General features: G+C 34.4%; 1 protein-coding gene across 1 annotated transcript; it reads right to left on the reverse strand.

The window, feature by feature from the left end:
• Window positions 1-4313: 4313 nt before the first annotated feature.
• On the reverse strand, window positions 4314-6336 carry LOC125830307 (uncharacterized). The gene is made up of 2 exons (XM_049509509.1): window positions 6074-6336; window positions 4314-5148 (listed from the first exon to the last, which is right to left on the reverse strand). The coding sequence occupies exons 1-2, from the start codon at window positions 6239-6241 to the stop codon at window positions 4606-4608; spliced, it is 711 nt and encodes a 236-aa protein (XP_049365466.1). The 5' UTR covers window positions 6242-6336; the 3' UTR covers window positions 4314-4605.
• Window positions 6337-27524: the final 21188 nt, after the last annotated feature.

Here is a 27524-nt window from a genome sequence, read left to right on the forward strand (position 1 = left end):
TGTGGCCACAGAGCACTCTATCTTGGAGTTTTCTAATGTTTGATTTTTAATTTCTCTTGAGCCGACTTGCAATGCACATAAAAAATACCAGAAAAAACATCAATAGCAAAGCGATCAGGCAGCCCACAATTATGATTTCTTTCTTTTCTTTTACTTTTTAATCTATCTTTTGGTTGGGCTAGAGGGGTAGAGAGAGGAGGATAGTTGGAGAAATAAGACGCCATTTTAGTTTTCTGTTATTAATTGATTGTTCTGTTATACTATAGTGAAGAGGGGGTTCAAGTTCTAATAACGAGTTCCCACATCGATAGTAATATAGATTATTTGACTCCTTATATGATTTAGGGCTATCCTCACCTCACGTGCTAGCTTTTGAATTTTAGTTAGAAACAAGGTTCATTCTCTTATCAAATATCAAGTCACGGTTGTTGAAATTTGCTTAAGAACAAATTGCTGGAACATAATTGATTACATTACCAGCTTCTTTTTGCAATTTTTAAGAGCATTTAGTGACAGGTCACATGGACACACCAAAAGATAAGCTTGTGCTGAGGGGTTTAAAGTTTCATGGATACCATGGAGTGAAACAAGACATAAGGAAGCTTGGTCAGAAGTTTTCGATGGACGTTGATGCTTGGATGGATCTGCGAGCTGATGATAAATATGACTGCTTGTTAGATACTCGTAAGTTATACTGATGTATAATAGTGGGTAATGATTTCTAGTTTGTTCAAATTCGAGTTTTGAGGGTTGAGACAGAAGAATATAAAGAACTTGATTCCATAGCTTAAAAATTAAGTTTCTGAAATATCTTTGAAGTGGACAAAAGAGAACTGGGATTCTTAAAGAATTACTTCAAATAAAGTTAAACGTATTGAATCTTCTTTGCAAGCTTAATAGTTAATAGTAACACATAACTCATAAGTTTATCACATGATGTAAGATGTAACGCAGGTATATATAAGGTAAATTTTTATGTACATATATTAATTTCGCAGGCAACAGTTGATTTGACTTGGATTGACAATGTCCGGGAGATGAAAAACTAGCAGATTTTTCACCTACAACTATTGTTATTAACACAGACAGATATCCATTAAATTTTCTGAACATGACTTGAGGTTTCATCTTGATTGGGTTGGTGGAAATTGGGTCTGTCCTGGTCCGCCACATGAAAAGGTACTCCCTTTGTACCATTTTTAAATATATTTTTTTTGTAACCATAGTGTCCGGCCGGACGAGTAGAAATCGGTCTATTTATATGGTCTTGGACAGTTCTTACCTCTTGAGCTAGCTTTTAGGGCTGAGTTTGGTCCACAATCATTTTTTTTACGACGGTATCAGGGCTAGACCATGTCAATTCATGGTTTACTGGTGTTCAGTCTTGGGCGTGAGAGGGTGTTGAGTCGTACAATTGGTCTTTTTATATGATCTTGGGAAATCCTCACCTGTTGAGTTAACTTTTGAGGTTGAGTTAAGTTCAATGTCCATTTCTTTATGAGTTAATATGTTTTGATTGGACCTCCCATATCACTCATAATGATCCTTATGCCCATATTGTGTCAAAAATATCTTTATTTTCCCTTTTCACTGTTTAATTAGTGCAACGATTTATTTGCTTGTCCAGTTTGTGTTTGAGAAGAATATTACTTGCTAGTAAGATTAATTGTTAGTTCGCGCGTCGTCGATAATAATATCTAAGTTCCTAGCCTAATTATTTACCTTCTCTAAGTTCAATGGATATTTGTCTGTTTTAAGCAAAGTAAGATATTATGTTTAGAAAACTTAAATAAATAAAAAAAGGAAATAAAAACCATATCCAAATCCAATTGGGTTTTGATACAGAAGCGGGCGTCTAAATTATTAAAAAAACCAAATCCAATTGAGTCTGGGTTTGATACAGCAAATTTAGAAACTAATAATAAAAACTAAATCCTAATTCAATTGGGTTTGATACAGAAAACCCATAAACAACTCAAATTTGGTTTGAAAATCTATATAAACCACAACACAGCTACCAATTGGCCAAATTGAATTAAGGCTGTAAAGAAAACAAAGTTGTGTTCGTTTCAATAAAATCCTTCACATTAATCAATTTTGATATCAATGGAGGACAGGCTTAGCCAATTGCCAGATGAAGTTATTGTATCAATTCTGTCTCAATTAACAATTAGAGAAGCAGTCCAAACAAGTTCCCTTTCAACTCAATGGCACTATCTCTGGATGTATGTCACACGTCTCAATTTCGACATTTCACAGTTTATTACATGGAAGATATGTCATTATCCAAGGTTATGCAGAAAGGAAGGGATGAAGCATATCAATTTGATTAATAATGTTTTGGATTTCCTCAAGGGTGCTCACTTAGAAGAATTCACTCTCTCTTTTCCTTTTCATAAGCATTTTAAGCGTGTAATTAGTAAATGTCTCAACTTTGTATCATCAAAGAAAAAGGTTGAAATCTTTCAACTAGACTTATCACTCAGTAAATACGAGCATAGGCGATATACCTTTCCATCTAAGTCCATCTCAAGTCATAGATCAAATTTATCGCCATTTGTTAGTCTCAAAGTTTTGGCTTTCAATAACGTTGATGTTTATAATCGGGTGGTCAACTTTTTCATCTTCAACTGTCCCCTTCTTGAGAAACTATCTATTCATCAATCACTACTATTGACTCACCTGGAAATTGTTGGACCATCATGCTTCAACTTGAAAGATTTGGAACTATGTTATTGCATTAATTTAGATTTCATCAAGATCCATAACGTCAATCTTGTCTCTTTTAAATATATAGGATGGAAATCTGATTTGTTTCTCGAGAATGTTACTTCACTTCTTACTGCTGATTTCAAGATGACTCAAGCAGTGATATGTGAACTTGTTCATACGTTTACAACCTATTTCACTCGACTGAGGACACTTTCACTTGAATTTGGTCATATGGGGATGGTAATCAATTATATATTAATGTATTCCACAGAGCTAGAATATATAAAGAAAGCTTGATTTTACTCTTGTAATTTTTAATTTGTTTGATTATTCCAGGATTTTTATTTTCTTGATCATGCTTTACCAAAGTTCAACAATCTCTAAGTGCTTGTGTTGAAACTCTCAGGCATGGAAGATGTTTCCCTACTTGGTATTACTCAACTAATCGAAGCATCTCCATATTTACCAAAACTGCATATTGAGGTACGTATGAGTTTATTCTTTATGTAATTTTTCATAAATACCTTTTTTGTTTTTAATATATATGACATATTAAAATAACATGGGTTCAAATAAACTAAATCCAAACTAATAATTACTAAATATTAGGAGTTTAATACTCATGTTAAAAATTTGTGTTTTCCTTGTTATATTAACCAACACCAATTTTTGTATTTATTACTCATATTTTTATCCTTTTCTTCCGTATTGTTTTAACATATGCCAATTATAATGACTATTAACCTTCACTAAAAAAAACCTTGTTCTCTTTCCTTTTATATTATGTCCAATTTTATATTTTTTTACTTAAAAATAATCAAATACTAATTTATTTATTTTTTAAAAAATGACATTTTTTTATGCCTTTAAAGCAATATAGATATAGATTATAAACCCCTTTTTTTTTAACAATCACATGTATATAATGTATGTATGGAATAAGAAATTGTGTTCGCAATTGGTATATGTATAAATTAAACTCAATTGCAATTATGTTTGGAAAATATGTTTTCCTTGGCTTCATACTAGTTATATTTTACTTACCCTTTGTTTTTCCTTTTCAGCTTGAGTGGGCTAAAACAACGATCTCCAAAAAAAAAGTTATACGGAAAAAGTGTCCCCATCAACATCTCAAAGAAGTCAAATATAGTGGTTACGTTGGTGGTTTTGCTGACATGATACTTACAACTTACCTTATTGAAAATAGTGTAGCGCTTGAAATATTCATAATTGATCCTTACAAATATGATGCTCAATCGAGAGGACGGGCTCGACGACAACTACTAGGGAAAATTCCCAAACGAGTCAAGTTAGTGATCCTTTAGGGGTTGTTGGGTTACTGACTAGAGTCGTAGATATCAGTATTATAGGGATTAGTTATGAAGAATTTAATTTGTTATTTTATTAAGATATAGTTATGTTTAGGTTAATTATTTATGTATTAAATTATTGGATATTATGCCTTATTTTAAGTAGTACTGCAAGCATTGTAACATGTTTCTGTACCCTCACACATAAAGTCATCAAGAGAAAACATGCAATAAATCACTGGATAATATTCCTTCTTCAGGTACAGGGAAAGCAAAATTAATAATGTATATATAATGAAGTGGAAACCACTTGAAGATAAATTTTATACAGAAACCAAAGGGTGAAACTTAAGTCACAAAGAAACAAGCTATCTTCCAAATAAAACACTCAAGTATTACAGGCTACACTCTGAATGCACCCTCAGTCTATGTTGCTTGGACTCTTTAAAAATATCAACGGGTGCATGTCAGATCCTTTAAAACTAGTGTATTTTTGAAGGATCTGGGCAACATTTTTGGAGAGTCCAATCAACTTAGCCCTCAGTGAACTAGTTATGTCATAACAACTTCTAAAGTGGATGATTTACGCATCTACATCAGTTTCCTTTCTTTTCTCTCTTATAGATTGACAGTGGAGATCCCTTGTAAAACTTGTAGTGGTATCCAAGAAGTAGAGAACAATCGACATTACACAGCAACCTACAAACATGGGTATGGGACCAAATATCCAAAGGAAGAGAGGAAATGACAAATAAAATGCTCGTAGTCCAAGTGACCAAAACATGCTCCCTCGGTTCAAATTCCTTGCAACATACTCTATAGAATCAGATCTTTCTTTGAAGGTAGGCACAGTAGCTAAGAAGCTAACATGAGCGTAGTACCTGATAGATTGAACATTGCAGAGAAATGCAACCAGAAAGCAAAGCAAGATGGTAAAAAACTTTATAGAAGACATCATAGATGTTTTATTCCCATACAGTAGCTCAGAGTGCGTATAGCTTGATTTGTTGCTCACAAATACACTAATGATTGAGCTGAGCGTAATTGCAGTTGTTGCCAAAAGTGTAGATGCCATAATGTTGTTCCGTATTGTTTGAACTGCCAGAACTCCATTCTTTATTGGATCCTGGATACAGTTACCTCAAAGTCAATTGAAATCACATAACTGACTGTCAATTGCTATGGATTGTACCTCTACCAGAACAGAACACTAATAATATGCTTCTCGATATATAGCACATAAGCACGAAACATTAATGGAAATGCAAACCTTGGACATGAAGAAAAACATTAAGATGATTGAGATCTTATAAGATTAAACTAAGTTAATTGACATTATATATCTGTGTCTGATAAGTTCTGCAAACCAGACGCTGATTTATTTTTTCTTCTCATTTTAGATTCTCATACTCCACTTCTTCCTTTTGGCAGAGAGTACACTATGATAGTTCCTACCAAGTTGCTCCTAAATAGCGCTAGGAAGTAACATATTTTGCTCGGATTCTTCAAATATGTCCATGGGTACATGTCAAATTCATCAGAAGTAACATATTTTTGAAGAATCTAACACAGGTACAGCGTCAAAAGTAAAGAGCCCGTGCCAGAGAATCAGAGCAAAACTCTTTCAACAGCAAATTTAGTCATAACTATCTTTCTCATCAGCTTCATATTCGGCAGCTGCTGAATTTTTCACTTTGCAAACTAAACTTTTATATCAAGTACTTTCCCACTTTTTAAACTTGCAATTTGCTCATTTTTAGCATTTCTATATTAATGGAGATAATAATTAATCCAGATGGTCAGCTTGGAGTATAATTTGTTTTTATAGCAGAGAAATCCCAAAAAGGGTTTAAAACTCGGTGATTTGAATGTGAAGTAACTCAATTCAGAATGCTAAAATTGTGGTTAAAGAGAAACTTGTTAGAGTGCAGTAAGTCTGGAAACGATAATTTTATCCATCTTTTGGCCGGTAACCCTAATACCCCTAACCCAGCATAAACCTCCGCTGCTGAAGTAGAAAAAAGAAAATAGAGTAGAGAATGGAGACTAACGGTCATAATGGAGAGGACCCAGTGATGGCGAGACTCAGAATTGATTCCGATGACAGTTCTTCTTGGATTGCGAATAATGAGGGTGAGAAGCCAGGCATGATATGATAGGAAAATGGCAATCCCAAAAGGGACTAGTAAATAATCAAGTTCTCGTTCCTCCATCATCATCCTCACTTCCTACCTTGTTGTTGGAGAGAAGGTGGAATGGAATATATTATAAATCTCTACTTGCCTAACTACTTTACTCACCAGAATTTATTCCTGCCCCTAAATCATGTGGAACAACATAAATTATACTCCATCATACATTTTTATTGGCTCACTATATAATATTTTGGGAGGTTCAATTTATTAAATTGAATAATTTGTTGATTTGTGTTTATTTTATCTTGCTATTAAATATTGGAGTATTTATTTTTAATATTTAGATGACTTATATTAATAGGGATGATTTGGTAAAGTTATCTGTATTATTTATTATTTTTTAATTTTTTATGTTAAGTCAATAATAAACAATTATTGTTGGAAAGAAACAGTAATAAAAATGAGTCACTCACTTTGGATGGTGTGATGATAGTGGTTATGATTAATATATTATGGTATAATGGTTGATCTAGTAATTATTTATGATTTTTTATGATACGGTTGATAATTAATAGAAAAATGATATTAATAGCTAATGACATTAGTGGATGAGATGGCAATTATTTATATTAATATAGATTAATGTTTATCAATAATGATTAATGAATGTAATAATAATTGTTGATGATGATTATAAATGATGGTTAATGATTACGACGATTGATTTTGATGATTGGTGATTATATATGATTGAGTTGAGAAGTGAGAATGGTGGTTTGTGGATGATAGATGGTCGTGATTGATAGTGATAATAATTCTGGGTGAAATAGATGAAGTAGTGATTGATAGTGATAATAATTCTCGGTGAAATAGATGAAGTAGTTGTGAATGATGATTTCTGTAAAGAATATAAATAAAAAATGTAATGATATTAAAATTTTGTTATAGATATTAATCATTTGAGTTTATCTATACTCATTAAATAATTGTAAAATAAGTAAAACAAATATCACTTAATAATTAAAAATCAAACCTTGAAAACAAACCGACTTAATGATTGAGATTTGAATGATTATGATCAAGATCTTCGTTGATACTTCGTAATTATCGTTTATTGATAGGCTTTTAATTATCATTTATAAAATGAAAGATTGAATAAAGTGGAAAGTTAGAGTAATTGGGAACAAGTGTTGATTTAATTTTTGAGGTGCAACGAATAATAGACAAACTTTAAAGTGTTCATATAAAGGCGGTGAAGAGGACCACATATTTTTATAGGGAGAAAACGATTGTGCTTATTGACTAGACTAGATGGCCCATCCCAAGGACACAAAATGCCAACGGATTAAAGTAAAACTTATGAATGATATTAAACAGATATTGGTTATATTTTATTGTGGAGTGATAAATATTTTTTTAATTAAAATATTTGAATTTGAGTCTTAAATATGAATTGATTTCTTCTTTGATTTTCTCTTTCTATTGAATTAGGAATAAGCCAACTGCCTAGGATAACAATAGCTAATGCATGAATAACACTTAGAAAGTAGATGATATTAAATATTTTATACTATTAAGATTTAATATGAATCGTAGTCAAGTCCCTTTAGATTACAAAGATGTTCTAGATAATTTCTTGAAGTTTGTCTTGAACAAATCATGTGAAGTATAGTTCCTATATCTATACCATATCTATTCACTTTTAATTAATACAATATCTCATCGACAATATTTTTAATCTATTCTCTCTTTTGGATACACAATAAATGTAACAAGAATAACAAGGCTTATTAAGAGTAGGATAAAGGTGTTTGAGAAGGCTTAGACAATCTATATATATACATAAATTTAAGTCTAGAATCGATGATGTGGCAGCCTCCAATGACCAGCATTTGCAATTATCTATTTTATCTTTTTAATTAAAATAAAATCTGAGTTTTTTTCTAAAATAAAAACTTCAATGAATTAAAAGATCACATTAAATAGGAGTAATTAATTACTCAGCAGCCAAAACGTCTTTGTCAATTTTTTTAGTTTTTATCTCATTTTTTTATCACTAAATTAATATAATATTCATAAATTAATGAAAAAATTAATCTTATCAATGATTATTACCGTTACAACCTTTCATAAACCATATTTATTGGCCATTACAATTTTTTCATACTAATTCATCATATTTATGAAGAATAAAGTATTTCTAATTTATAAATGGAGTTATAAATCATTCATATTCTATAGCTATATATATGCATACATAGATGCAAAACGGATAAAGTCTAAAGATATGTGTTTTTGTTATTTTCTTTTTCATTTCCGATAGTACCTTTCTCTTTCTCTTTTTTTTTTTTTCATTTGTCGTGACGATGTTACTAAATTTTTAATGTTAGTGGTAATTTGTTTCATTTGTAATGAGCTTTTTTTTCTTTGTATTTTGCAGGAAATTTTAAAATGGAGCACATGTATGTATTTAACTGTTTTTTATTCTTTATTTTTTGTAATATCTTTTTTTTCTTCATTTTAGTGATGATTCTATCAAAGAAAGATTACTAGATACTTAACTTTACTGATGATATGAGTTTATTTGTTTTGTATTTGTAATATTTTAGATTTATTTATCATATTATAATATTATTTTGATATGGACTTAATTTTTCAAGACCAAGAAGAGTTGGTCATAATTGGGTGAAGTTACTAATTATTCAATCGTTTTTTTATAATTTATAGTTGAGTTTTGAATATATATATTTTTTGATACAGTTTTAATTTATTGAATCCAAATAGAATTTTCACGCAATCTTAAAATCCCCCTCCCCCCCTAAGAATCAAGTAGGATTAACAAAGGAACTAATTAAGTGTCCACCGTACTTATTGATACTGAAGATGCGCAACTCCAATTTCTAAAAAATTGTATATGATATAAGCTTAGGAATGGTATTATAGAATCTTATTGATAAACTATTACCCACATAGCAATAGATGATTGGCTACAAAATATGAATTCTTGTACATTACGTGTATAAACAAGAAGCTAAAATACAACAGAGCAATCTTTTTATGAATTTTTTAATCTATTCATTTTCTTAATATAACATTTTATAATTTCTTTTGATTCAAAATAGTTACTTATGGCTTTGTTAGAAGCCGCAAATAGACCGATAGATAAACAAATAGACAGATAAATAGATAGATAAAAATTGTAATATTTATTTTTTAAAAATATATATATATTTTACTATCTTTTATAAACTTACGCTAATAAAAAAATTCATATAAAATATAAAATAAAAAGAAATTATTGAGAGAATATACACGAAAATAAATAATGCAACATCATTCTTACTACTGTAATCAGTAAGAAAATATGAAATCACTGCGCAATCTTTCGAACTCTTATCGATACCCGCTCCCACAAACAAATCACCACTCAATAGCCTTCATCTTATTCTTCAAATCAATATTATGAATATAATAGCACAAAAAACATAAAACTTAAAAGGCTAATGTGATATTTTAATTTAAAAATATATATATTTTACTATATTTAAAACCGCGTAAAGCGCAGACACATTTACTAGTTATATATGTTTCTTAACCTTCAATTGCTTTTTTTTTTATAGGCTCTTGAGCTAGACGTTTAAGGTCTTTGACAAAGATGACAATTCAAGAAATTTGATCCTTCACAAGATAGATTCATCTCTTTCTAAGAATTAAGTAACTAACTTTTCCTTATACACTGACGTTAGAATTCTGTTGCTTGTTGATCTTCTAGATTGCATCGAAAATCAAAACCTCATACTTATTTCCATGGAAGTCTTTTGATTGCTCCTTAATTTCCGCCTTGGAATCTTGAACTTTGATGAATGTTATATATTACTATATATTATAAGTGGGAATAGAGAGGAGCTTGGGGTCAAGTTTCTCTATTTACAAATAGAGGAACTAAGTTTCTTTTATTGTGAGCACACTTCATTGCCCTATCACAAAGCTGGCCCACCTACTTTTATACACTCCTCTTTCATTATATTTTAATTTTTCCTTTTTAAATAGTACTAAAAAATAAATTTAAAATATTACAAATTCGGTTAACTCTCGAAATTTTACGCAAACGATATAATTAGGACGAAGGGAATAACAAAAATTATTTGAAAAATTACATTAAGAACACCATAAACCACAATAGTTAACAACTTACAATATTTGAAAAACATATTAACTCTCAAAATTTCACATGTATCACATAAATTGGGACAAATGGAGTAACATATATTATTTGAAATTACGTTAAGAATATTATTAATCACAACTAAAAGTATTTAAAAATAGATAACATATATTATTTGAAAATAATGTAAAAAATATTATAAATCATAATAATTAACAATTCAACGGATATTGTGCCCGTGCTTGCATTTAGAAGTGAGAATGTTTAGGAGCTTAGGTGTAACATCTCGCACCTAGAAACGACTATAAAGAGTTTAAAATATGAATATTGATTTTTGGAAAGAACAAGGAAATCTGGAAATTTTGTCTAAGTTAAAAAAGTGAGTTTTGGCAATTTTCAAACGGCCATAACTCCTAGCTCAGGAGGATTTAGGAGCAGCTCTTGATATGGTTGGAAATTCCTTGGAGAGATCTTTCCAGCGCCACCAAGATTGCACGATCTCGACATTGTATGAGTGAGATATGCCTTTCGGAAGTTGGGTTGTTGGATTGAGGAAAGTCCCAATCCGGTTTTAGGGAAGGGCAAAAATAGTCTTTTCTCTAATTAATTTCCTAATTTGATTTTAGGGATTTATTGGGGTAAAAACATGACTTAGTCAGTTTGGAGAATTGAGAAATACGCTTAGGGCTTGGAGAGGAGAGAAAAGAAGAAAGAAAGGGAGAAAAACGGCAAGATCATCCAAGCTTGCGAGTGGAATTCATTGGGGGTGATCCCTATTAAGGTATGTGAGATGTTTTCGTGTTGGGTTAGTTCACCCACACACCAACTTGTTTCAATCCAATTGTTTTGAGTTGTTTACATGTTGAAGAAGTAAGGTTCTTGAAGAACAAATTGTAGAATTCTTGTTGGTTGAGTTGTTGATGTTTGGGGATGAGTTGATTCATGTTTCTGAGTTGTTTTTTAAGTTAGATTGGTTGTATATTGAGGGAACTGTAACGACCCTAAAAACGAACTAGTGAAACTAGAGCCTCACATGTGAGTTTGGAGTTGAGAACTTGATGAAATGATGAGAAATGACCGTGACGTCCGGAAACTAGTCATTTGAACTAGTGAGTTGTAAGGGTCAACTTTAAATGGTCATATCTTTTAGCTCAAAATGAATTAGGTGGACTTTTACCTATCCAATAAAGGTCTTTGAGTCCTCTTTCCAACGCCACCGAGTTTTCCCAATTCCGACCTTGGAGTAAAAAGTTATGCCCGAAATATTGAAGCACTGTCAGGCTGAAAAAAAAAGGGCGAACTAAGACGGGAAGGGGTAGAATTTTTAAGTTAAGACTTTATGGGTCCTTAGTCCTTTTCCAAAATTGACCCTATGTTATTTTATTCTTTTCCTAGCAACCATAAGACCTTTTTATGACTTAATTCCTTTCATTTAAGCCATTCCTCTTAGAATTAAAAAGAAACCCATCTCCTTTCATATATTTCTCTCTAACTCAAGGAAGAAGAGGAGTTGGAGCTAGGATTGAAGATTTCGAGTGCTTCTTCTTCAATTTTCGTGGGTTTTCAACTTAGAGGTATGGGGATCCTTATCCTTGATTATTCTTTCTTTCAAGGAACCCAATCAAAAGGTTTTCAAGGTTTTTCAAATACACACAAAAACCTATTTCGATTCTAGCATGGGTTCTTGCATAAAAAGGTTTTAAATGATGATTTATATGGTTATTAATGATTATTAATGGTTTTTAGAAAGAAATTCCCATGAACTCATGTCTTCTCAAATTCTCTAAATTTGGCCTAAAGTGGGTGTATTGATTTTGTGTAATTGATGGACGATTATTGTGGACTGTTCATATATGTATTTATCTATGTGGAATTGTTAAGAATTGTTAGTGAATTGAAGGATGTGGGATGTTAGCCTTGAATGGACAAAATTGTGAATTGGTCTTCATGTTGATTATTGGCTTATGCTTAGCTTAGCTTGTATAGTTGAATGTTGTTATTATCATTGTTATTGTATTGTTAATTGTTGGAATATGAGGATGATGAAGATAGCCATGGAAAGAGGGTAAGTTGATCAAACTTGATAAATATTGTATAATTGGCATGGAATTGAGTATTATGGCTTATGGCCTTTGAAAAGGGTGGTAAGATGGCTTGATCTCTTAGTATTAATATAATTGTTATTGGTTGGTTTGATCCACCTTTGGTAGAGGTGGTTATTTGTTGTATTATTGTGAATTGAGGCCATGAAGGGCATTATGTGAATGTTATTATATTGTTGTATTATTATACACCTATGAGGCTATATGTAAAGTCCTATATGAAGTTATATGTAAAGTTTTATGTGAAGCTATATGTGAAGGTATGATGTGAATGAGTTTTATATGAAGTTATATGTGAAGGTATGATGTGAATGAGTTTTATGTGAAGCTATATGTGAAGGTATGATGTGAATGAGTTTTATGTGAAGCTATATGTGAAGGTATGATGCGAACGAGTTTTATATGAAGCTATATGTGAAGGTATGATGTGAATGAGTTTTATGTGATCTTGTGATGATCCTATGTAAATTGGATAGCATTGTGAGTTAAAGTATGATTTCTCATGATGTATATATGAAATGATGTAGGATTATGAAGTATCCTTGAATGAAAATGTTGTGACTTGGTTGGTAGACTAAAGTGTCCCTCCTTGTTACTTAAAGTCTTGAATGCATGAATATGTGAAGTGGGCAAGAACTAAGAAATGGTGCCCTTTCATAAGTCTAGCTTTCCTAAGTAAATGTAAAACTATGAAATCGGTAGACCTAATGGTGGTAGCCCTTCTCATGTGTGAAATGATGAACCTTGGACCGATAGGCTTAAGGCACACTTAATGAAAAATCGGTAGGCCTAAGGCACCCTTCCAGGGGGATTTAATGAGCTATCCTTAATGAACCTTGATCGGTAGATCCTTGTGGTGCCCTTTTTGGTAGATGTGCTATGGGTCGGTAGACCTAATGATGGTGCCCTCTCTAGCACATACATGTGAATGAAATTACTTTATGGGAACTAAGGCTAAGCACCGAGTGGATATGGTTAAGATGGTAGCTCTCCCGAGTATGAGGCAAGAGTACAATGAACATCTTTGGATATCCCTTAAACCATGTGCCTACATGGGTTGCTTACTAGTTCTACCTTTGGCAAGTAGAACACCTTCCACGGTGTAGGGTTTTATGACACCGGATTCCATGTCTAGCTCGCATGGTCTATGTCGGTTAATGCCTATTCCCATCATATGGGATGTGCACTCTAGTTATTGGATAGGTTCTACAACGTGTAGGTAGTAGTATGAGATGTTATCTACACATGGCACGAGTAGGCTTTGAAGATACTAAAGTGAGTTCCCTAAGTCTAACGACTATTATGTGAAAGTCCCCTTATGTGCTTGAATGTCTCCAAAATGGTTTCTTAAAGAATGTTAGTCTATTGATGTTATGTTGTAAAGGAAATGTCATTATCTAAGGTAATCTTGGGGAACACTTAAGTGTGCTTGAAGAGGTTGTATGGGCGGTCACTTCTTGTCTCACTCAAGTGTGTCTTAAGATTATCTTAGGTAGAGGTCCTATGGTAATGAAATGACATGTGTTCTTTTAAAGTTAAGCATGGGTTGTATATGGACATATGTTGAGTATATGTATGGTTGGCTATGGTCTTATATGTTAATGTTGACTTGTATTATGTCTCTTATACTTGTAACGGAAAGGTTTTATCAAATGATATGAAAGTATTTACTTCCTTGAAAATGTCCTTTTTGGCATGTTTTTGCATGGTCTCCATACTTAGTACTTAATTGTGCTAACCCCTTTCTTTCCCTTTTTGGACTAAAGTGTAGGAATTTGGAGATGATGACATGTCATGGCTATTTGATAGGTTTCTAAGTGTTGAAGATGAAGACTTGGTGAGTCTTCATATATTCGAGGACAATACCCCATATGTTCTTTTATGTCTTTTTAGTATTGTTTAAGTTGTGTATGGGATTGGTCCCGAATTTTGTACTCTAAAGTATTAGATGGTTTTGAGACATCATGTATAAAGTCTAGAAAGTCTTCCGCTTGCTATTGTTTCTTTTTTTATGAAATGTGTTCTTGGTAAAGAAAGTTTTTAATTCCTTATGGTTTTAGTGTCTATGCGATGAATGAATTGCTAATAGGCTTGTATTAGACCTCTTCGAGGTCGAGTACGCCGGTTACGACTAGGGGGTGATCCCGGGTCGTGACAGGAACAATTGAACCAAAGTGTTTGGGAAGGAACTATGGAAGTTAGGGAGGTTTAGAGAGGAAGAACGAAAGAGAAAAGTCAGCAGTCGCTGGACAAAAGGGCTGGGGCTCCGCTCCTGCCAGAGCGCCACAAAAACTTCTCTGAAGTTTGGCCTCTGGCGTGTCACGCCAGCCAGAGCGCCAGCCAAACTTCTTTGAAGTTTGAGGGTTGGTGCCCCGCGTCTCTCAGAGTGCCAGGGACTCTAGTTCTCCCCATTCGTTCCCCACCTTTTCATACTTGTTCCTAAGCGATGTATCTATGCTTTCTAGTTGTTTCCAACACTCTAAGGTTCATCTAAACATCATGAAATCATCCGTAAACATGAGATCATGAACCTTGGATCCATAATCCAATTCAAGGAAAGTTAAGATCAAAGTCAAAGAAGTTAAGAGTCAAGTCTAGAAGTTAAGAAGTAAGTCAAAACAAAGTTTCTTAAAGTTTTCAATAGTCTTTATTAAACGTTTAAACTTCGGTTTTAGGCTCATGTTTCAAGTTAAGCAAAGAGTAAAGAGTTGAGTTCATTTCTCAAAAAGCTATAAGGGGACAAAGTATTCCCAAAGAGCTTATAAATGTTTCAGATTTGAGCAAGAAAGGGAACATCGATTCCAAGAGAGCTTTTAAGCTAAGTTTTGAGTAATTATCTCAATTCAAAGAAAGAGTTTTGTTTTTACAAACGTATGAGCTAAGTATATTTTGGGAGTAGTATTGATCATCGATGTGGGGATACAAGTTCATATTAACTCAAGTCTCCATAAAACCATGTAACCATCATGGGTAGTAAAGGATCATACATTTTAGATGACTCCTTAAGATGTTTTTAGCATAGACTAGTGGATCTACTAAGTTAAGCGTTCTATATGATGGCAAAGTATAGGACAGTTCCGGCAGCGTGGGCAAGACGTTGTATCACCACTTAGGCTCATAGTGGTGGTTGTCGGTTAGAGAATCCCCCACAAAAGTTATATTACTTTTATATTTAAGTAAAGTTGAGTTTGTTATTGCCTTATCTTTAACAAACTAAGTTGTTTACACTGTTTTACAAGCTTTATATATATTGCATGTGTCTTATTGCTTTATATTGAGTTCAGTTGTTCATGAGTTAAACAGAGCCAAGGTAAGTATTCATTTGTACTCCTTTCAAGCTTAAGTTGTTGTTTAGCTTTCTAACTCGCATACTCGTACATTAAATGTACTGATGCCAGTTGGCCTGCATCTTATTATGATGCAGACACATGTAACCAGGATCAGCATTCAGCACGCCGTTGATCCAGTTGAGCACTCTAGAGTCAGTGGTGAGCCTCCTTGCTTTTCGGAGGACTCTATTATTGCGCTTTCCTAGTTTTACTTTATTAGGATGTTATGGGGTCTGTCCCAACATCCATCTCAGTATTATAGAGGCTTCATAGACAATCAGACAGTTAGTTTTGAGTCTCTCAGCTATGTATTTGCAGATACTTTGCTTTGAGACATAAGTTGTCATTTTGGCTAAGATGTTATCATTTAAACTATTACTTGAGTTTATTTTGTTGAGTTAAGTCTTCCGCTGAGTTAAGTAAGCCAGGCAAAGGGTTTGCTTGGGGCCAGCAATGGTCTTCGAGTGTCGGCCATGTCCAGGGTGTAGGCTCGGGGCATGAAAAACTTGGTATTAGAGCACAGAGTTCAAGAGTCCTAGGGAGTCTATGAAGTCGTGTCTGTAGAGTCCTATTTATCGGTGTAAAGCGCGCCACATCTCTAATTAGGAGGCAACAACATTTAGGAAATTCTTCACTTCCTTCATATCCATCTCGTGCGTTAGAGTTTATCTCTAAAAGTCTCTCTCTAATTAGTGCTTGTACGTGTTTCAGATAACCACGCCTCCACGAAGAGCAGCACGAGGTCGTCCAGCTAGGAGAAATGTTGAACCACAAGAGCAAGGGATACCTAATGCACCAAACATGCAACCTCAAGGCGAGGTCACTAATGTCGAATTCCGTGAGGCTATCCGGATGCTGAGCCAAGCTGTGACTAATAAGGTTGGGCAACCAAGAGGACCAAGGCAAGATGAGGCTGATACTTCGAGGATTTGCGAATTCTTGAGAATGAATCCTCCAAGTTTCACTGGTTCGGTCACTACTGAGAATCCAGATTTTTTTTTTGAGAAATTGAAGAAGGTTTTTGAAGTGATGCATGTTGCCGACGTTGGAAGGGTTGAACTAGTTGCATATCAACTGAAGGTTGTTGCTAGAACATGGTTCGATCAGTGGAAGGGGGGTAGACCTGAAGATGTACCACCTGCTAGTTGGGCTTGTTTCAAATAAGCCTTCTTGGGGCATTTCTTTCCCCGAGAACTGAAGGAGGCCAAGGTACGAGAGTTTCTTACACTGAAACAGGATTCCTTGAGCGTGCATGCGTATGGGGTGAAGTTCACCCAGTTGTCCCGCTATGCTCCTGAAATGGTTAAGGACATGAGGAGCAGAATGAGCTTGTTTATTGCTGGCTTGGGTCGTCTGTCAAGAAAAGAGGACAAGGCAACGATGTTGATAGGCGACATGGACATATCAAGGTTGATGGTTTATGTGCAGCAGGTTGATGAAGAGAAGCTGAGAGACAGGGAAGAGTTCAGAAGTAAGAAAGCGAAGACAGGGAATGAGTCGGGGCAGCAGAAAGGAAATGTGAATCGTTCATCCTTTCAGCAGAAGCAAAAGGGGCCTGCTCCATCATCTGCTAGTGCACATGTACCTCGAAACAAAGGCAAATATTATGGTCAGAATTCACAGAACTTCAGATCTAAACCAGCGCAGTCCCAGGGTAGTGTGGCACAAGGAGGTAGTTGGGCTCCTGCATGTGCTAAGTGTGGGAGAACCCACCCAGGTAAGTGTCGTGATGGCTTGACAGATTGTTTCAAGTGTGGACAAGAGGGACACTTCTTGAAAGAGTGTCCTAAGAATACGCAAGGTAGTGGAAATCCAGGCAATAGAGCCCAGTCTTCATCAGTTGCTCCACCAGACAGGGTTGCACCTAGAGGAGCTACTTCTTGTACTGGCGGAGGAGCAAACCGCCTTTATGCAATCACCAGTCGCCAAGAGCAAGAGAACTCTCCAGATGTTGTCACTAGTATGATCAAAGTTTTTGCTTTTGATGTTTATGATTTGCTAGACCCAGGAGCAAGTTTATCTTTTGTGACCCCTTATGTTGCAAATAAGTTTGATTTTATCCCTAAGAAACTTTGTGAACCTTTCTGTGTTTCCACACTGTTGGGGAGTTTATTCTAACAGAAAGAGTCTATTGTGAATGTCATGTTTCCATCAATCACAAAGACACCATGACTGATCTAGTTGAGCTATACATGGTAGATTTTGATGTCATTATAGGTATGGACTGGCTTCATGCCTGATATGCCTGTTATGCCTCCACAGATTGCAGAACTCGAGTTGTCAAGTTTCAGATTCCTAATGAGCCAGTTATAGAGTGGAGTAGTAGTTCAGCAGTGCCTAAGGGTCGTTTCATTTCGTACCTTAAGGCAAGAAAGTTAGCTTCAAAGGGTTGTATCTATCACTTAGTCCGAGTTAATGACTCAAGTGCTGAGGTATCTCCCATCCAGTCAGTTCCTATAGTAAGAGAGTTTCCAGAAGTTTTTCCTGATGATATACCCGGAGTCCCTCCTGAGAGAGAAATAGACTTTGGTATAGACATCATTCTAGATACTCGTCATATCTCTATTCCGCCATACAGAATGGCACCAGCAGAGTTGAAAGAATTGAAGAGCAGTTAAAAGATCTATTAGATAAGGGTTTCATTCGACCAAGTGTCTTACCTTGGGGCGCTCCGGTCTTGTTTGTGAGAAAGAAAGATGGTTTCCTTAGGATGTGTATAGATTACCGTCAATTAAATAAGGTTACCATCAAGAATAAGTATCCTCTTCCAAGGATAGATGATTTATTTGATCAACTTCAGGGTGCCACCTGTTTTTCAAAAATTTATCTCAAATCAGGCAACCATCAGTTGAAAGTTAGGGAATGTGACATTCCAAGGACAGCATTCAGGACTAGATATGGTCATTATGAATTCTTGGTCATGTCCTTTGGTTTGACCAATGCACCAACATCGTTCATGGATCTTATGAACAAAGTCTTCAAACCTTATTTAGATATGTTTGTCATCGTCTTCATTGATGACATACTAATATATTCAAGGAATGAAGAAGATCATGCTAGTCATCTCAGAATAGTTCTTTAGACCTTGAAAGATAAGGAGTTGTATGCCAAGTTCTCTAAGTGTGAGTTTTGGCTTGAGTCTGTGGCATTCTTGGGCCATATTATTTCCAGCGATGGTATTAGAGTTGATACTCAGAAGATTGAGGCAGTGCAGAATTGGCCTAGACCCACATCTCCAACTGATATTAAGAGTTTCTTGGGCTTGGCTGTCTATTATAGGAGATTTGTTGAGGGTTTCTCATCCATTTCGTCTCCTTTGACGAAGTTGACTCAGAAAACAGTGAAGTTTCAATGGTCTGAAGCTTGTGAGAAAATCTTTCTGGAATTGAAGAATAGGTTGACTAGTGCCCCAGTTTTGACCTTATCAGAGGGTACTCAAGGTTTCGTGGTGTATTGTGATGCATCCAGAGTTTGTTTGGGGTTGTGTGTTAATGCAAAATGGCAAGGTGATAGCTTATGCCTCCAGCCAGTTGAAGGTTCATGAGAAGAATTATCCAACTCATGACTTAGAGTTGGCTGCTGTAGTTTTCGCCTTGAAGATTTGGCGACACTACTTGTATGGTGTTCATGTTGATATATTCACTGATCACAAGAGCTTGCAATATGTGTTCACTTAGAAAGAGCTCAATCTCAGACAGAAGAGGTGATTGGAATTACTCAAGGATTATGACATGAGTATTCTATACCACTCAGGTAAGGCTAATGTTGTTGTTGATGCTTTAAGCAGGTTATCTATGGGTAGTATCACCTATGTTGAGGAAGAAAATAGGGAGTTAGCCAAAGATGTGCACAGACTTGCACACCTGGGAGTCAGACTTATGGACTCCACAGAAGAAGGAATAGTGGTGGCAAACGGGGCTGAATCATCACCAGTGTCAGAAGTGAAGAAAAAGCAAGACCAAGACTCCAGTTTGCTCGACTTGAAGGCAAATGTTCAAAAGCAAAGAGTATTAGCTTTTGAACAAGGGAGAGATGGTGTATTGAGATATCAAGGTAGATTGTGTGTACCAATGGTGGATGAAATCCAAGAGAGGATCATGGAGGAAGCTTATAGCTCCAGATATTCCATTCATCCAGGTTCCACAAAGATGTATCGCGATTTGAGAGAAGTGTATTGGTGGAATGGCATGAAGAAGGGCATTTCAGAGTTTGTTGTTAAGTGTCCAAATTGCCAGCAAGTGAAAGTCGAACACCAAAGGCTTGGTGGTTTGGCGCAGAATATAGAACTTCCAGAATGGAAATGGGAGATGATTAATATGGACTTCATCACAGGTCTACCAAGGTTTTGCAGACAACATGATTCTATTTGGGTGATTGTCGACATAATGACAAAATCAGCCCACTTTTGCCGGTAAAGACTACCCATTCAGCAGAAGATTATGCTAAGCTATATATTCAAGAAGTGGTAAGACTCCATGGAGTTCCGGTCTCCATTATTTCAGATAAAGGTGCACAATTTACTGCACAGTTCTGGATATCTTTCCAGAAAGGTTTGGGTTCGAAAGTGAATTTAAGTACTGCCTTTCATCCTCAGACAGATGGGCAAGTACTATTCAGACCTTAGAGGATATGTTGAGGGCTTGTGTGATGGATTTAAAAGGAAATTAGGATGATTACCTACCTCTCATTGAGTTTGCTTACAACAACAGTTACCACTCCAGCATCCAATGGCTCCAAATGAAGCTCTTTATGGGAGAAGATGCAGATCTCCTATTGGATGGTTTGAAGTTGGTGAAACAGGGTTGATAGGACCAGATTTAGTTCATCAAGCTATGGAGAAAGTGAAAGTAATTCAAGAGAGATTGAAAATAGCACACAGTCGTCAGAAATCCTACACTGATGTTAGGAGAAGGGCGTTAGAGTTCGAAGTAGATGATTGGGTATATTTGAAAGTTTCACCCATGAAGGGTGTTATGAGGTTTGGTAATAAGGGGAAGCTTAGTCCCCGGTATATTGGACCTTATCGCATAGCCAAGAGGATTGGCAGTGTAGCTTATGAGTTGGAGCTACCACATGAATTAGCGGCAGTTCATCCGATATTTCACATATCTAAGTTGAAGAAGTGCATGGGAGATCCTTCATTGATAGTGCAAACTGAAAATGTTCAAATTAAGAATAATTTATCTTATGAGGAGATTCTGGTCCAGACTTTAGATCGCCAAGTTCGCAATTTGAGAAAAAAAGAGGTCGCATCAGTCAAAGTCCTTAGGAGGAACCAATTTGTTGAAGAAGCTACTTGGGAAGCTGAAGAGGATATGAAGAAGAGATACCCACATCTCTTTGAATCCGGAGAAAATTCAGATCAAGGTACTAATCCTCTTCTTAGTACTAGCTAAATTATGAGTATGCATGTTGTTACTTGCTTTTGCTTGTTGAGTGTTGAACTTAATGTTGCTACTCATAGCATAGTGAAATAAAGCTCATTCGAGGACAAATATTTCCAAGGGGGAGATATTGTAACATCCCACACTTAGAAATGACTATGAAGAGTTCAAAATATGAAAATATTGATTTTCGGAAAGAATAAGGAAATCTGGATATTTTGTCTAAGTTGAAAGTGAGTTTTGGCCATTTTAAAACGACCATAACTCCTAGCTCAAGAGGATTTAGGAGCAGTTCTTGATATGGTTGGAAATCCCTTGGAGATATCTTTTCAACGCCACCGAGATTGCATGATTTTGACATCGTATGAGTGAGATATGTCTTTCGGAAGTTGGGTGTTGGATTGAGGAAAGTCCCAATCCGGTTTAAGGAAGGGCAAAGTAGTCTTTTCTCTAATTAATTTCCTAATTTGATTGTAGGGATTTATTGGGGTAAAAACATGACTTATTCAGTTTGGAGAATTGATAAATACGCTTAGGGCTTGGAGAAGAGAGAAAAGAAGAAAGAAAGGGAGAAAAATGCAAGAATTCGTCAAGATCATCCAAGCTTGCAAGTGTAATTCGTCAGGGGGATCCCTATTAAGGTATGTGAGATCTTTTCATGTTGGGTTAGTTCACCCACACACCAACTTGTTTCAATCCAATTGTTTTGAGTTGTTTACATGTTGAAGAAGTAAGGTACTTGAAGAACAAATTGTAGAATTCTTGTTGGTTGAGTTGTTGATGCTTGGGGATGAGTTGATTCATGTTTCTGAGTAGTTTTTCGAGTTAGATTAGTTGTATATTGAGGGTACAATTGAACCTAAGTGTTTGGGGAAGGAACTATGGAAGTTAGGGAGGTTTAGAGAGGAAGAACGGAAGAGAAAAGTCGAAAGTCGCTAGGCAAAAGGGCTAGGGCGCCGCGCTTTCCAGAGCGCCACAAAAACTTCTCTGAAGTTTGGCCTCTGGCGTGTCGCGCCAGCCAGACTTCTCTGAAGTTTGAGGGTTGGCGCTCCGCGCCTCTCAGAGTGTCAGGGACTCCAGTTCTCCCCATTCGTTCCCCACCTTTTCGTACTTGTTCCTAAGCGATGTATCTATGTTTTCTAGTTGTTTCCAACACTCTAAGGTTCATCTAAACATCATGAAATCATCCGTAAACATGAGATCATGAACCTTTGATCCATAATCCAATTCAAGGAAAGTTAAGATCAAAGTCAAAGAAATTAAGAGTCAAGTCTAGAAGTTAAGAAGTAAGTCAAAACAAAGTTTCTTAAAGTTTTCAATAGTCTTTATTAAACGTTTAAACTTCATTTTTAGGCTCAAGTTTCAAGTTAAGAAAAGAGTAAAGAGTTGAGTTCATTTCTCAAAAATCTATAAGGGGACTAAGTATTCCCAAAGAGCTTTAAATGTTTCATATTTGAGCAAGAAAGGGAACATTGATTCCAAGAGAGCTTTTAAGCTAAGTTTTGAGTAATTATCTCAATTCAAAGAAAGAGTTTCGTTTTTACAAACATATGAGCTAAGTATATTTTGGGAGTAGTATTGAGCACCGATGTGGGGATACGAATTCATATTAACTCAAGTCTCCATAAAACCATGTAGCCATCATAGGTAGTAAATGATCATACTTTTTAGATGACTCCTTAAGATGTTTTTAGCATAGACTAGTGGATCTACTAAGTTAAGCGTTTTATATGACGGCTAAGTATAGGACAGTTCTGGCAGCGTGGGCAAGACGATGTATCACCACTTAGGCTAATAGCGGTGGTTGTCAGTTAGAGAATCCCCCACAAAAGTTATATTACTTTTATATTTAAGTAAAGTTGAGTTTGTTATTGCCTTATCTTTAACAAACTAAGTTGTTTACACTGTTTTACAAGCTTTATATATATATTGCATGTGTCTTATTGCTTTATATTGAGTTCAGATGTTCATGAGTTAAACAGAGCCAAGGTAAGTGTTCCTTTGTAGTCCTTTCAAGCTTAAGTTGTTGTTTAGCTTTCCAACTCGCATAATCGTACATTCAATGTACTGATGCCAGTTGGCCTGCATCTTATTATGATGCGGACACAGGTAACCAGGATCAGCATCCAACACGTCGTTGATCCAGTTGAGCACTCCAGAGTCAGTGGTGAGCCTCTTTGCATTCTGGAGGACTCTGTTATTTCGCTTTCCTAGCTTTGCTTTATTAGGATGTTGTGGGGTCTGTCCCAACACCCATCTCAGTATTATAGAGGCTTCATAGGCAGTCAGACAGTTAGTTTTGAGTCTCTCAGTTATGTATTTGCAGATACTTTGTTTTGAGACATAAGTTGTCATTTTGGCTAAGATGCTATCATTTAAACTATTACTTGAGTTTATTTTGTTGAGTTAAGTCTTTCGCTGAGTTAAGTAAGCCAGGCCAAGGGTTCGCTTGGGGCCAACAATGGTCTTCGAGTGCCGGCCACGTCCAGGGTGTAGGCTCGGGGCATGACATTAGGGTCAGTCGGTCAATTGACCGATTTGCCCTTCATCTTCAACTTCCTCTATTTACTACAAAAATAGTACTAAAAATCACCTTAAAATATTAAAAAATTGGTTAATTCTTCAAATTTCACATGTATTGCATAATAGAATAGAGTGAGTAACATATATTATTTGAAAATTATATAAATAGTGCTAAAATATAGTTTAAAATAGTACTAAAAATTTGATTCAACTCTCGAAATTTCATATGTACTGCGTAATTGAGATTGAGTGAGAAATATATATTATTTGAAAATTACGTTAAATTACGCTAAGAGTTCTGTAAATCACAACAATTAACAACTTAAAATATTTTTTAAGAAAACATATTAAAATGTGATTAACTTTCAAAATTTCACATGTGCTACATAAATTGGGACAAAAAGAGTAACATATATTATTTAAAAATTACGTTAAGAATATTATAAATCACTCACATAAATAGAGACAAATAAAGTAAACAACTATTGGGCCCGTGCTTACACGGGGTCATTGTATCTAGTATATATATATATATATATATATATATATATATAACTCTAACACAGTTTACCCCACCCCCTCCCCCCACCCTACCACCACCCCCCCTCCTTAAAAAACAATTTTCTTACGCAAATTTGGATTAGTCAAATTCAAAATAGATATCAAACATCAAAGAAGAAATCAAAAAGAAAAAAAAAACTAGTGTCTAAATCTTGTTCTTTTTTGCCTAATTCGCCATTTTAAAATTTTCAAAAGGGATAAAGCATAAATATAAGGGAAAAGGACAAATATATCCCCAACTATGTAAATGGTATGCAGATACCCTCCGTCATACTTTTGGAACATTGGTGCCTCTGCCGTCCAAAAACTAGAGCATATATGCCCTTCACTCTAACGGAAGACTAAATAGGGACACGGGGCGCAATCTTATCCGTCAGTTCAATATTTAATAAATGTCGGGTAGGTGGATAAGATTATGACACATGTATGTCCGTTAGTATAAAGGGTATCTATGCTCTAGTTTTTGGACAGTATAGGGGCACCAATGTCTCAAAAGTGATGGAGGATATTGCATACCATTTACGATAGTTTAAGGATATATTTGTCTTTTTTCCCTAAATATAATGTAGAAGGATACGAGAAGAAGAAGAATCCGTATTAGATTTTGATCATGTATTTAGGAAAGTCAAATAACAAGTAGACTGTGCTACATGTATTTAGGTAGGTTAAAATTGACAAGTTAATAAACGAATAAGTTGATATCACTGTTACGAATTTCATATTGAATTTATACCAACTTCATACCAATGCATATACATATTGCAAATAATTCATACAAAGTTCATACCAAAAGTATACCATTTTACCAATTTCATACAACTGTGACATATTTCACTCCAAATTTATACCAACTTCATGTAAATGTATATACATATTACAACAAATTAATACCAATTTCACAGTTTGCTATTTTCATGTAAAAAATATACTTATTCTAATAATTGGATATCAATATAATACAAACTTTATATAGTCTATAAATTACATAAAACTATATCATACCAATTTTATATAAATTTTGTTCCACCTAATAACACAAGTTTACAATAAACCTCAGTATGCCTATATCAAAAGTATACCATTTTCATGTCAAAATAAAAAATAACTGTCAATATTCACAACACTTTTGATCCTTCGCAGTGTGTACCCGATCTGCAAAGGTTTTCATTTGAATGGAGAAGTAGAACAACGAAGAAATTGAAAGAGAAAGAGTAATCGTGGTGAAAAGAGCAATGTGGGTATGTGGGAGTGGGGGTGGTGGGTGGCGTGTAATAAGTTAAAAAAATTCTTTGAAAGGTGTTGATAATTATCAACTGATTCTCTCTGATTTATGTTATTTCTCTCACCTATTAATTATAATAACATAATATAATTACTTAGTAAAATGTAATTAATTAATTCATAATTTAAAATTGTTCTGTTAATACTTGTAATTAAAACTTTATAAGTAGTAATAAAAAAAAAAAATATAAAAACTGTAATATTAATCCTTAAATAGATGTGTGGGGTGCTTTTTCCATTACAAAATGATATATCTAATGAATGAAAAAAGAAAATAAAAAAGAAGAACACATAAAGAAATAATAAAAATATTATTAAAATTATATCTCTAATAAAGGATAAATGAAAAAGGATAAAGAAGGAAATAATAAAATTGTTACGAAATGGTATCTCTAATAATGGATAATATGAAAAAAAAGAATAAAAATAATAAATGAGAGAAGAATAAAAGAGAAAAAAAAATTAATTTATTTTATTTTCTTAAAGAGGTAAAAATATAGAAAGAGAAAAAAATAATAAAAAGAAGATAAACTAACAAAAAAAATAACAAAAATACTATCAAATGATATCTCTTATAAAGGATAATATGAAAAAAAGAATAAAATAATAAATGATAAAATAAATATAATTAATGAGAAAGAACAAAAGTAATTAATGATAAAACAAAAATAATAAATGAGAAAAAGAACAAAAATAGTTAATAAGAAGACAAAAGTTTTGGGTTGGGCCGAATTGGGCCTATATTTTAAAAGGCTAGGGATAAATTGAGCCTAAATTTAAATGGGCTGAAGGGAAATTTGACATAAACTAAAGGAAGGGAGGGAGGAGCGGGGGGAGTGGGGGTGTCTGGACTGTAATTTATTTTGGGACAACGAATATTTGTTGAATTAGTTTGGATTGAGCTATGAAATTGTAATTATTTTATGTTTTATGACCCATTATATAGTTTCCATTAATTTAATTTACATAAAAAATTAATGAGAAAGAATCGAGCGTACTATTTCTCAACCTTCTTGTGGCATTCGATCACAAAATCAATTGACAACTACATAAATGACTAGAATTTGTTTCTGACAACTCAATCCTGACCAACTCAAAATCTTCATAAAACAACCTCAAATTTTAGATGTGAAATCCTCTCGATGTTGAGCCTTTTGCTATATAACTGGAAGTGATTCACATTTGTGGGATATCGTATTTTTCTAAAAAAAAAGGGAAGCAAGAGGAAGAAGAAGAAGAAGAAGGAGGAGGAGGAGGAGGAAGGATGAAGAAGAAGACGAAGGAGGAGGAGGAAGAAGAAGAAGGAGGAGGAGGAAGGATGAAGAAAAACACGAAGGAGGAGGAGGAAGAAGAAGAAGGAGGAGGAGGATGAGGAGTAGGAAGAAGGACGAAGAAGAAGGAGGAGGAGGAATAAGAAGAAGAGGGAGGAGGAGGAGGAGGAGGATGAGGAGTAGGAAGAAGGATGAAGAAGAAGGAGGAGGAGGAAGAAGGACGAAGAAGGACGAAGAAGAAGAGAAAAATTGTATTTGACCATTTATTTGGTAAATAATATAACTTAACGATTATTTTTTTTAATATGTACAAGTTGGGCTAGATGATGGCAAGTGAAGTTTTTGGGCTAACATTATGCATAATTTTTTCATGGGATAGTTTTAAATATATACTTTTTCATGGGATAGTTTCAAACATATTTTTACCTGTCTAAATTTAGCTTAATCCACTCATTTGCCACATTTATGCGTATCATACTAATAGAAATTTGATCAAGTATGACAAAAAATAATCATAATGCATAGCATAAGAGCAAAATATGTTGTGTGTCACAAAAAAAAAATCCGACTAGTGGTTTGGTTTGACTTGGTTTGGTTTTGAAAAAAAAAAACCTGACTATATTTGGATTGGTTTGGTTTTAACTAAAAAAAACCAACCCGAATTTATATATATAATTTTAAAATTTTATTTTATACATAAAAATATTTACTTTGATATAACTTTTAAATATTTCTTATACTTTTCCATAGT

The sequence above is a fragment of the Solanum verrucosum genome, unplaced genomic scaffold (assembly GCF_900185275.1).
Source record: "Solanum verrucosum unplaced genomic scaffold, falcon-dt-bn FXZP01000228.1, whole genome shotgun sequence".
Lineage (NCBI taxonomy): Eukaryota > Viridiplantae > Streptophyta > Magnoliopsida > Solanales > Solanaceae > Solanum > Solanum verrucosum.